General features: G+C 38.5%; 1 protein-coding gene across 2 annotated transcripts in view; it reads right to left on the bottom strand.

The window, feature by feature from the left end:
- KIAA1328 (KIAA1328 ortholog) overlaps positions 1-12,878 on the bottom strand; it is a 348,132-nt gene that overhangs the window by 208,872 nt on the left and 126,382 nt on the right. For both annotated transcript variants that reach the window (XM_017344119.3, XM_002713504.5), the window contains exon 6: positions 12,465-12,592. In XM_017344119.3, coding sequence (XP_017199608.3) covers positions 12,465-12,592 — 128 coding nt within the window. The remainder of the gene's footprint in view (positions 1-12,464; positions 12,593-12,878) is intronic.

A 12,878-nucleotide genomic window follows, 5' to 3' on the forward strand; every position in this document is an offset into this window, starting at 1 on the left:
AAAGGTTAAGAAGGAAAGAGCATTCTTGGAAAGGAAGGTTAAGAAGGAAAGAGTTCTTTTAAATAAAGGACGGACATGGTTTATAAGAATAACTTCATCTTGATGGCTAGTTTACTCTAGACTGGAATGGAAATGATGGAATGTTTCAAGTAAGTTGAAGAGGGTGTGTGGAAGTCACAAAAAGTTATGAAAGAAAGAAATATTGGGGCCGGTGCCGCGGCTCAATAGGCTAATCCTCCACCTGTGGCGCCGGCACCCTGGGTTCTAGTCCCAGTCGGGGCACCGGATTCTGTCCCGGTTGCCCCTCTTCCAGGCCAGCTCTCTGCTGTGGCCCAGGAGTGCAGTGGAGGATGGCCTAGGTTCTTGGGCCCTGCACCCTATGGGAGACCAGCAGAGGCACCTGGCTCCTGGCTTCGGATCAGCGCACTGCGCCAGCCGCAGTGCGCTGGCCACGGCAGCCATTGGAGAGTTAACCAACAGCAAAAGGAAGACCTTTCTCTCTGTCTCTCTCTCTCACTGTCCACTCTGCCTGTCAAAAAATAAAAAAAATTAAAAAAAGAAATACTGGACATGCTAACTGCTGCTCCAGGAGGTATCTGTGCCATGTTCCAGGCAGAATGTTGTCTCTGCGTCAATCAGACTGGATAGGTATAAACCCAAATTTGTACTTTCCTGGACAAACAGCTCCAGAACCAGGCCAAGCAGGGCTGGGATTTCTGGCCTGACATCTGGTCATGGAAATCCTGGCTATTTCCTCTCCTTGGCCCAGTAACTTCAGTAATCTTGCTGCTTCTCTTTGGACCGTGTGTTTTTAATGCCTTTGTTCATTTTGTCTCTAACAGAATAAAAGCTGTCAAACTCCAAATGATCATCAGACAAGGCTTCTAGCCCATTCCATTGGATGGCCTGAGCAGCCCTCTGGACCGAGCAGGACAGTCTTTCCAAGGCCATTGTTGCACACCATAGGACAGATAGCAAAAGGAAATATCCAAATCCTTCTTGACGCCCACATGTCAGCTCTGAATAAGCTACAGAAAATGGAACTCCATCCATTATCCCAAAAAGAATTTTGGGTATTTCCCTCTTGAGGGGGGAATGTTAGGTAGGAAGTCAGATATGAGCTTATGTGTGTGTGACATAAAGGCTCAAAGAGTTGACATCTAGGTCCAGCATCTGCAGCTCAAAGTCACCCCAAAAACCTTATCTACATCCTGCCCTGCCCCCTCCTACCCGATAACCTGCCAGGTGGGGGTCCCCACCCCTTCTGCCTGATATCTACATTTCAAATACCCTGCTCTGGAGGATTCTCCAGGGGGTCCTGCCCATCCTTCCAGGCTTCCCCCTGTCTGATAACTTCAGGGGGAAAACTCAAATAGAAATTTTTCATATTTACATCCAAAAAGTCCTTCGTTCCAAGAGGAGCAGAGGTGGGGAGGCAGGACCCATCTCCTTAAACCCCACCCCCCCAGCCTCAACCGGACAGCATGCTTAGCCCTCTGCCTCTCTGCTGAGCCACCCACCTGGCCTGGCCTGGCCTGGCCAGGTGTATTCTCCACTCAACCATGCCCGAGCAACTGGACACTCTCTCTCAGGTTCTGTCTGGAGAGGTGCCCATCTGTTCTTACAGATGTCCCTTCCCTAATAAATTTTGCTGTTTTACTTTCCACTCAAAAAAAAAAAAAAAAAAAAAAAAAGAAGAAGAAGAAGAAGAAGAAAAAGAGAAAGTCTGCTGGGATCCAAATCCAGCCACGGCTAAATGGATAGACTATTTTAGACAGAAAAGACATAACAACAATATTGGCTTTCTGATCCCTAAAAGGTATAGTATTCGAGTCCATGTATTCAGATGTTTAAATTCTTTTGCAGAGCAATTATCAAAGTATAGGACTGACAAGTCTTTTGTTCCATATATCCCTATGTATTTCATATATTTTGATCCTATTATAAAATGGTATCTTTAAATTTTTTAAAGACTTATTTATTTTATTTTTAAGACTTAGAGAGGAGAGACAGAGTGATCTGCCATCTGCTGGTTCACTCTCCAAACTGGGCTAGGCCAGACTAAAGCCAGGAGTTTCTTCCAGGTCTCCCATGTGGATGCAGGGACCTAGGCACTTTGGCTATTTTCTGTTTTTGCAGGCCTATTGGCAGGGAGCTGGATCAGAAGTGGAGCAGCTGGGACTCAAATCGGTGCCCATATGAGATGCTGGCATCGTAGATGGCAGCTTTACGTGCTATGCCACAGCATCAGTCCCATGAAATGATATGTAAAACATTTTGCAATTTAAAATATTTTTACGTTTCAACATCTTTTTTCCTTATACAGAGATATACAGATGATTTTTATAAATTGATCTGTACCTTGCAACTTCCCAAACTCATATAACTTCTAGTAGCTTTTTTTTTTGGTATCATACCTAAAAATTTTGTGTATAGACTTACATTGCATGTAGACTTAACAATCTGATGTTGTCTGCAAATGAAGATTGTTTTAGCCCTTTTCCAATCTGTATTTCTTCCCCATGTCTTATGGAACTGGTTAGGACCTCCAATACAATGTTGAATAGATGTGGTAGAAGAGAATAACCTTGACTTATTTCTGATCTTTTAGCATTAAAAGTATTATGCTGGGGCCGGCGCCATGGCTCACTGGTTGCTCCTCCGCCTGCGGCGCCGGCATCCCATGTGGGCGTCAGGTTCTAGTCCCAGTTGCTCCTCTTCCAGTCCAGCTCTCTACTGTGGCCTGGAAGGGCAGTGGAGGATGGCCCAAGTGTTGGGCTCCTGCACCCACATGGGGGACCAGGAAGAGGCACCTGGCTCCTGGCTTCAGACTGGCGCAGCACCGGCTGTAGCAGCCATTTGGGGAGTGAACCAATGGAAGGAAGACTTTTCTCTCTGTCTCTCTCTCTCACTGTCTAGTCTATGACTCTACCTGTCAAATAAAAAAAAAAAAAAAAAGAGAAGAGAGTTCCGTAAAAAAAAAAAAGTATTATGCTTTTTTGGATTTTTTTCTGAGATGTCCTTAATTAGGTTGAAAACATTCTCTTCTATTTTAGTTTTTACCATGAATAGAAGTGAGTTTTTTAAATGTTTTTTTTTGCATTTAGATAATTATATGATTTCTCATTTCTAGTCTGCTAATATAGAAAATAACAGCAATTGTTTTTCAAACGTTAAACCAATTTCAAATTTCTGAGATAAATAACACCTATCTCTAATGCATTGTTTTTCATATTTTTATTCAAATTGCTAAAATTGTATTAATTTTTGCATCTGTTAATGAAGAATACTGATATTCTGTGTTCTTGTAATGTCTTTGGTTTTATATCAAAGTAAGGCAGGACTCATATAATGCATTAAGAAGTAAAACTTCTTAAATTTTCTGGAAAATATGTGTAGAATTAATAGAATTAATTTTCAACAAATAATATTTGGAATTCACCAGTGAAGCCATCTGAGCTTCAAATTTCTGTTATTTTGATCATTGTGTTCCAGCCATATATAATTTAGAGAACATACAATTTAATGTTATCAATATTATATTAGCACTTTAAATACCTTTTTAATTTCATTTTGAATCTGCTAGTAGAAAACACATTTCTTCAAGTCAAAAGCCAATATTAAAATCTGGATTGCAGTGAAAAGCAGATTTTTCTGGAGATATTATATCAATGTTTATATGTATACATATATTTATAAACAAGTCAATATGAAACTATGTACCTGGTACCAACTATCCATCAACTAGAAATAACTAACATTAACACAATAGTAAATACAAGTTTATAATGTTGATATGTTTTTCAGCTATTATAAGATTTGTAATATTTCACCAATGTGCTATTTATCTTAATATTTATTTATTTTTTATTTTTTAATTTTTAATTTTTTTGACAGGCAGAGTTAGACAGTGAGGGAGAGACAGAGAGAAAGGTCTTCCTTTTTCTGTTGGTTCACCCCCCAAATGGCCACTACGGCCAGCACGCTGCGCTAATCCAAAGCCAGGAGCCAGGTGCTTCCTCCTGGTCTCCCATGTGGGTGCAGGGCCCAAGCACTTGGGCCATCCTCCACTGCCTTTCCTGGCCACAGCAGAGAGCTGGACTGGAAGAGGAGCAACTGGGACAGAATCTGGTGCCCTAATTGGGACTAGAACACGGGGTGCCGGTGCCGCAGGCGGAGGATTAGCCAAGTGAGCTGCAGCGGGCCTATCCTTATATTTAGACTGATTTGAAGATACAGAATAGTATACAACAGAACTTTCAGTGAAGTACAGAAGCTGAATTCTTCTCTGACATTGGTAGCAACTGTTCTATAATAATTTGATGGCACTTTTAGCTGAATAAATAAATGATAAATACAAAAATGGGTAAGCACAAAAATGGGTACAAGCATAAAGGCAAAATATTTTAAAATCTAATAAAAATAACATTTTCTGTAGATTGATGAGCAATGGCAACAGAAACTTTTAACAGAAAATTAATATATTGAAATTATCAGAGAAAATCAAGAATTCAGACAACTAAAAAACATGTAAATTTTTACAAAACAAAGTAGAATCTTAAATATTACCTTTATGAGAATATTTTTTCCTATCCCAGGCGCAATGTCTACTGCTATATTGCTTAAGTGTTTTTATTTACGGCACTCAAGCAAAACTCCCAGCATACTGTTTTAGACTCCAGAGCAGGGACAGATGGTTCCTTTTACTGGGACAGCAGAGACAGGCTGGCTTCCAGGGAATCCACTGGGCATAAGAGACTGAGGCTCGCCATTCAAGCTAATCTGGTTCTGTTTTTCACTTTGTTTTTAAAAAGTAAAGTACTGTTGTACCCAGTGCTGGACCTGCTTTGTATTTTCCTTGGTTAGTCTAATATAAAAATATAGTGGGCAGCAGCATTTGAACCTCCAGTCTGGTGGCTGGCACTGTGATGTCCGTTGCTATTGTGCACATGATTAAAGCGCTCCGGACACGGTAAGCAGAGAGCTGGCATTCTGCTCAGCAGCTTTTGTAATTAAAGGCGATCCTACCAGTTACTATTAGTTGCATAGCACTAAATGATACAGTGTTTAAATGCAAGTGTTCACTGTAATAGCCATAATAAACACTGAACACAAACAAAAACTGATGCTAAGTAAAGTCATGACCTGAAGTCAAATTTCAAAAAACATGTCTTGAATGTTGAAATGATGTTGAGGCTAATTTTTTTATGTGGCATGAAGGGTCTAAATTTATCTTTTTTCCCAGTGTCCAGTTGTCTAATCATCACTTATTGATCAGCTTATTCTTTAAAAAAAAACCATTTATTTATTTATTTGAAAGGCAGAGTTACAAAGAGAAGAAGAAGACAGAGAGAGATCATCCATCTGCTGATTCGCTCCTGAAATGGCCACAATTGCCAGGGCTGGGCCAGGCTGAAGCCAGGAGTCAGGAGCTTCTTCCAGGTCTCCCACACAGATACAGGGGACCAAAGACTTGTGGCACTCTCCCCTGCTTCCCCAGGCACAACATCAGGGAGCTGGAGAGGAAGTGGAACAGCTCGGCCTTGCATTGGCACCCACATGGGACGTTGGCACTGCAGGCTGCAGTGTTAACCTGCTGCGCCACAGCACCGGCCCCTGAACAGCTTATTTTTTCCCTTAGTTAACCTGCTTTAGCATCTTTGTCAAAAATCTAGTGACCATAATTGTTAGGGTTTATTTCTGAACTCACAATTTAGTTTCCACCAATCTATATGTCCACACTTAGGGCAGTGCTACCCTGACCTGAACAGTGTATGTTTTCTAGTTTGCATTATAAGTTACCACAAATGTAGTGGCTTAAAATAACACAAATTCATTAACTCACAGTTCTCTTCCTCCAAAGGCTTGGTAGACTTTGTAAGATTCTCTGCCTAGTTTCCTACAAAGCTGAATTCAAGCTGTTAGCTGGGCTATACTGTGCTCTGCTCTAATTTGGAATACCTAAGGAAGATCCCCCTTAAAAGCTCATTCAGGCTCTTGACAGAATACAGTTCCTTGTGGATGTTAGACTTAAATCCCAACCTTCTGGCTGTTGGTCAGAACCTATTTCAGCTCCTAGCTCACTTCATCCTCACCTTTTGTAAAATTTATTTGAGCAAGACAGAGAAAAAGAGAGCACTCCCATCTGCTGTTTCATTCCTGAGATGCTATAATTAATTTCTTAATCAGGGGTAGCAGGAACTCAACTACTTGAGTTACCAATACTGTTTTCCAGCGACTGCATTAACAAGAAGTTGAAAGAGGAGTCAGTGCTGGTGACTGAACCAGGGTACTCCGAAATGGGATGTGGGTGTCCTAACTGGTGTCTTAAACACTATCCCAAATGTCCACTCCACTCCATTCATCTTCAAAACCAGAAATGGTGTGGCGAATTCTTTTCATGCTTCAAGTCTCTCTGATGTCATCTTTTGTTCCCAGCTGGAGAAAACTCTGCTTTTCCCATGCAGTTAGATTGGGCTTATCCTGATAATCATTTTACTACATATCATACCATTGTCATGGGAGGAAAACTACTTTGCCAGAGGGCAAAGGTCACGTGAGCCATCTTCAAATTGTACTTACCATATTGTATCATATATGAGAATAAATTTTGAAATTGGAAAGAATAATCTTCTACTTTGCTCATCCTTTCCAAAACTGTCTTGGCTATTATTCCTTTCCTTTCCATATGAATTTCAGGACTGTCTTATCTGAAAGTGTCAAAATCTGCTGGAATTCTGATAGGGATTACAACAGATTTATGGACTGCTTTGGAAAGAACTGATGTTTCAACAATAATTGAGTCTTGAAGAAGAAATCTATGAACATGGAACCTGTTTCTATGTATTTACATTTTTTGTTAAGTTCTCTGATCTTGTTTCATAGTTTTCACTGTACAAGCTTTGGTGTCCCTTTGTTAAATAAATCCATTTTTAATTGATCATTGGTAGTAAACAGAAATAAAACTGATTTTTGTATATTAATCTTATAAGCTGCAAACTTTTGCTGAACTAACTTATTAGTTCTATCAGTTTCATTTTGTGTGGATTCTTTATGATTTTCTATATAGTTTACAAATTGAGACAGTATTACTTCCTTCCCAGTAACTTAACCACAAGAGTATATAAAAATATACTCTAATATCACTCCCTTCCTTCTTCCCACCTTTGTGAAAATGCATGCACACAGGCAAATCTACAGTATCTTATATGTTAAAATCTCAACAATACAGTTTTATAATTGTTGCTTCATTCAGGTATCTTTGAAATTATTTATGAATGAACAATACTTAAGTACCTTTATTGGCACTCCTTATTTCTTTGTGTGGATTTGAGTTACTGCCTTATGCCATTCTTTTCAGCTGAACAGACTCCTGCTAGTATTTACTGTGAGAAAAGTAGGTTAGAAACTAATTCTCTTGGTCTTTGCTTATTTGAGAATGTCTTTACATCATATATATTTTTGAAGAGTAGTTTTGCTTAATTGCCTGGGTTTTCTTCCCCCAGCTCTTGGAATATGCCATCCTACTCCCACTATCCTCCACTGCTTCTAGTGAGAAGTCAGCTGTTAATTCTTATTTTATCTACACATATCCTCTTCTGTGGGGAGATGAGAAATGCAAAGCATATGAAATCTTCTTTAATTTTGTTTCCTTTTCAATTAGAGGTATATGGATGCTCCTACTCTGTCAATAAAATCTGGGCTTGTTATAACTAAGTGGTATTCTAACTTAAAGAAAATTTACCATTAGAGTTAAGATACATGTCACACATTAAAGTGTGTAAAATAAGATTAGTTTGAATGAAAATGGTAAGGAGCTTTTATTACCACATGGTTATATGTTGGTAAACTAAAAAAATTTAACAAGCATACATGAACATAGTCACAGAACAGGAAGTAGTCCCAAGACATTGTAGGCCTAAGCATTACAAAAACTCTTAACACAATTATAGGTAATGGTGATAGAACCCAACTATGATATCTTCAGTATATTTGGCCATGCTATCTTCAGTGTATTTCAGATTCCAATTATATTACAAGAAATGGGACAAGTAATCACGGGGAAAATGAAAAAATTTCTGAAATAGGCATTTTATAGAATAAAGATGCTTCAGGATCAACTGCCCATACTAAAAAGTGATGATCTTACCTATTATAAAGAATAGAAATTCCAAGAAAATTCTAAAATTACCTGTATGTCTACCTGCCAAAATAATTGCAGAGTTAAGAAAAAACAGTAAACTAAGCTTGTACACCAAGATTTTCAAATTGGAGTAGGAGACGCTATTCAAACTGCTGCCTAGGGTTTGTCTTAATAAGAAGGGTACTAGAAAAACACAACATTGCTGAAGTGCTACAGTCTACTGCATAAGAAAAAAAAAGAAATTACAAGCATCACCATTTGAAGTAACATTTAAGTCTAAATACACATAAAAAGAAATAACACACAACTGTGATAAGAAAAACTATATTCTAAAATGCACACAAGGCAACACTATGGTTCTTTGGTTGCCACCCCCCCCACCTCATTATTGACCAAGAATAATTATTAGTAAGAATTGTTTCTTAAATGAGATAATGGAGCAAATAGACACGCATCAGTGAAATATTTCAACCTAAATAGAGTGAGAAACTTCTCTAGAAGCCACAATGAAGAACCTGTGATGCTGAATAAGTTACAAAATGGATGCAGAATACATTCATCTTTGATGCAAAGCAAGGGGCAAGCTAGGAGGAAAATGAAGAAAAAAATTAACTTTGTAAAGGAAGAATTTTCTTTTCAAGGAAATAGCACAAGTTAAAAAAGAAAATCTTAAGCTAGGACATTATTCTGGAGAACTGTGGATTTAACAGAACTGTAAGCAAAACCTGTAATAACACAGTTTGAACCAGATGGCCACCAACACAAAGAAGAAACACACCAAGTCTTTGAGAGTCAAATCCACGCATCATAAAAAATGAACCAGTGCCATCTCTACCACAGAATCTGCAGGTGAGGTTAAAGAAATTATTTTGAGAATAAAATTTTATGCTTGACTTTGCATAGGCAAAGGTTCCCCATTATCTCTCAGATATTCATGATCTGATATTCAAAATGTCTAAGTCAGATTAACAGCCAGTGAGAGTTAGTTATGGAAACAAGGACAATTTAAAACAAATTTTTAACAACTTTTAGCTATTTCAAGTTTTTCTTGTCTTTCTTCAACACACTGTGGAACCAGACTGATTGAGTCCCTATCTGTCCTGGTCAAAGTACGCATTCTCTCTGTTCCTGGGGTTCTTATTCTGTGACATGGTTTAGGGTTCAATAATTTAAAATGTTTTATAACATACACACAATATATACATAACATAAATATTTATTACATAACAATAAATCAAAAAGTAATATTAAGCCAAGTTCTGAGTACAAACACCACCAGAACAGGATGCCTGTTTTTAAAAACCCTTGGTGAGGGAGATGGATGAATAAACACGGGTTTACAAATAACAAGAAAGCTGCTGTGACAGAAATGGGCACAGTGGATTTGTGAGTACACAAAGAAGACATTTAACTTCTCCACAGGGAAGTGAGAGAAAAAGCAGAGAGAATCAGGTCAGCGTCCCCATTCAGGATTAGTCTTCACAATGATGCCCTTCCTGCAGGAAGTAGACTTGCTGGCCAAATTTACCCAATTCCCGAAAGGAAAGAAAAGAGGGGGCTTACCTTCCCTCAGCTTAGGAAGCCTGTCACAAAGAATGAACCAGAGAACACAGGAACTAGGGTGACTGTCTCTACTGGGTATTACAGCAGAAGCTTACTTTTCCCTCTGGAGGTTCACACGGCAGAGCCTCTATGAGTGGCTTTTAACTCTGTTTTATTTTCATTGTTTACGTAATATATTCTAAAACCTAGAAAACAGGTACTTCCTGACAACATGGTTTAAATGTTTCTCAGTCATGACTAAGTCAAAATGAAAATTCAAGTCTCTCTTTTTGTGGGTAGGGTCTCTCCATGGACTTGACCAACACTTTGATTCTACTACTTGTGATATTTTTGAGTTTTGTACCTCAAGGTTAAGGAAAAGGGAGATAGTATTAAATATGATTGGTCTCTAAGTGAAACCTCCAAGAAATTACTAGCTTAAATATAAATCATTAACATGTGAGAAAGCTTTATTTTCTTCTAATTTCAGAAATAAATAGGAAAAAAATGTTAGGCCTTCTTATCCAGATGTCTTTAGGGCCCCCTAGTGACTAATTCTTGACTCTCAGTCTACATTCTTAAGGTAACAAGACCACTACAATGTATAAAAAAGAAATTTCTGCATTTCCCCTCCCATACCTTTGGCGACATGGGTTGTCAGTCAGTTTTGTGTCTTCTACACACACCCACCACAAGGAATGCAAAAACAAAGGTTAGAAATGTGATCTTCACACTAACAATTTTTCCAGCTCATCCAAGAGCAATAGGCAAGGGCCACTTTAAAACTGCCTGTCCTGCTTTCAAAGTGGCAGAGAAAATTTATATAAACAATCAAAATAAATTGCCACCTTCCTCCAACTCATTTTATAATCTAGGCTTTCAGGACAAAAGAAAGTATATTGTAGCAACAGCTCAAATGATTCCATTTTGTTAAAAAAAAAAAAAAAAACTAGCTAACTGCTGACATTGCAACTAATCAGACTTGAGGTTAACTTAACAGATAAATGATGCGTGCTTGAGAATTCCAGAAACTGGCCTTGAGAAAGCCAGCTGAAATTGCAAAGTAATCTGGCTGGCCCCAGTCAGCATGACCAGAGGACTGGATTTATGACTGAAGGATGACGGCAACTACTGTGACTCCAACCAGTCCCTAATCACCCGACCAGAGGCCAACCTGTAACTGGTTCCCCTGGTTCCAGACTCCCCCTTTGGCTCCCCTTTGTGTTCTCTTCAAAAGTTCTCCTGCCTCCTTGAGAATCTGAGATGGTCTTGATGACAATTATATCTGCCACCTCATCAAGTTGCCCACCTCTTGAATAGACTTATTTCCTTGAATCAACTCCTATCTCTCAAGTACTGGCCTTCCAGTAGGGAGCAGCCTGATCTTATTTTTTGTAACAATATCAAATTGGATATAAATACATCATTCACACTTCGGCTATTTCCAAAAAAAAAAAAAAAAAAAAAAGTGTGACTACAAAAAATAGGATATAAGTCTCAGCTATATCACATTCCAGCAAAAATATTCTTTTTATTTTTTCATATGGGCAAACTTTAGATTCAAAACTGTAGTTTCTGGGGCTGGCGTCATGGTGCAGTAGGTTAATCCTCCGCCTGCAGCGCCAGAATCCCATATGGGCACCGGTTCTAGTCCCAGCTGCTCCTTTTGCAATCCAGCTCTCTGCTATGGCCTGGGAAAGCAGTGGAAGATGGCCCACATGGGAGACCCGGAAGAAGATCCTGGCTCCTGGCTTCGGATCAGCACAGCTCTAGCCGTTGCAGCCATTTGGGGAGTGAACCAACAGATGGAAGACCTTTCTCTCTGTCTCTCCCTCTCACTGTCTGTAACTCTACCTCTCAAATAAATAAATAAGATCTTAAAGAAAACCTGTAGTTTCCATACAAGTATCTGAAACTGTTGTCTCTAGCTTGAAAAGCAATAAGCAATGATGCTCTTTGAAAAATACCCTACAGCTGATCTTTAGTACTTGATAATATTCAAAGGAGAAGGAAGTACTTTAATTAAGTTATACATAGTTTGATACTTAATATGAATGAGTTTGATCTTTCTACATAGTTCTTGCTTCAACACTTTAATGTAATCCTTAAGACTTATCTTCATCTATTTGGAGATTTCAACTCATGTATATAAAAAAGACATCAGGTACTAGTTGTTAGAGGGTAAGAAGTGTATCTTTAGAGTCTGCTTCACATCACAACTGGTAGGGTTCTAAACACTTATTTAATGATATAATGCATGCCATTTTGTGATATGTATATAAATACTTACACATAAATACTATCATATATCTTCAGATGTTTAATGCATATATACAGATGTATAAAATATTCCAATTTTCCCCAGCACACATTTTTATAAGTCATCAAGTCACTCTGATTATTCTAAAAATTGTAAATGCGAATCTGGCAAGTCTTAGTGTTTTCCACAAGGACAATCAGCAACAAACAGCTACCTGATCTTCATCAAGAAACAGAGTAATGGGTTTTCTTCACCATTCCTTCTGTGGTTTTAACAACCAGGGGCTTCCCCAGTGGCTTACATCCTGATTCAAGTAATCAATCCTGACCTCTGGGCCCCGAGAACAGGAGATAAAAAGGAAAGAGGGAGGTAAAAGATACCAGTTCAACCCCATGCTGCATTTGAATGTTTTAAAGTGATATTCTATATCATAAGCCAAATTAACATGAATGGTACATGACTCTTCTGGTGGCTTGCTGACCTATTAAAGACAACAAAAGTGAGAACAAAGATGCTTACCTGTTCTTCTTGCATTCTAGCAGCACCAAGTTGAGAGAGAGACATGGAGAGCTTCTCCTGCTGTTCTGACAAATATTTCTGATAGAGGCTTAGAAGTTCTTGGCATTCTCTATACTGTAGCTGAAGAGGTGAGATTACAAGTTAAGGGAAAAAAAACTCTAAAAAAATGGCTTAAAATTGCATCCACTGATGCTACTTTTCAAATTCCAAGAAACAAAACAGAGACAGAAATGCAATACTATTTAGTGAGAAAACAGCTGAGCATAAAGTCTTCAGAAGAAAACAGTTTATGTACCCATCTTCCCCCAAATCATAAAATAGTAATTCTCAGAGCAGTGACAGCTGTCTCATTTGAAGAGATATATCTCTTAATTCTTTAAATTTCAATAAATAAAATACTTGCAGATACTTGCA

This window comes from Oryctolagus cuniculus, chromosome 10, assembly GCF_964237555.1.
Source record: "Oryctolagus cuniculus chromosome 10, mOryCun1.1, whole genome shotgun sequence".
Lineage (NCBI taxonomy): Eukaryota > Metazoa > Chordata > Mammalia > Lagomorpha > Leporidae > Oryctolagus > Oryctolagus cuniculus.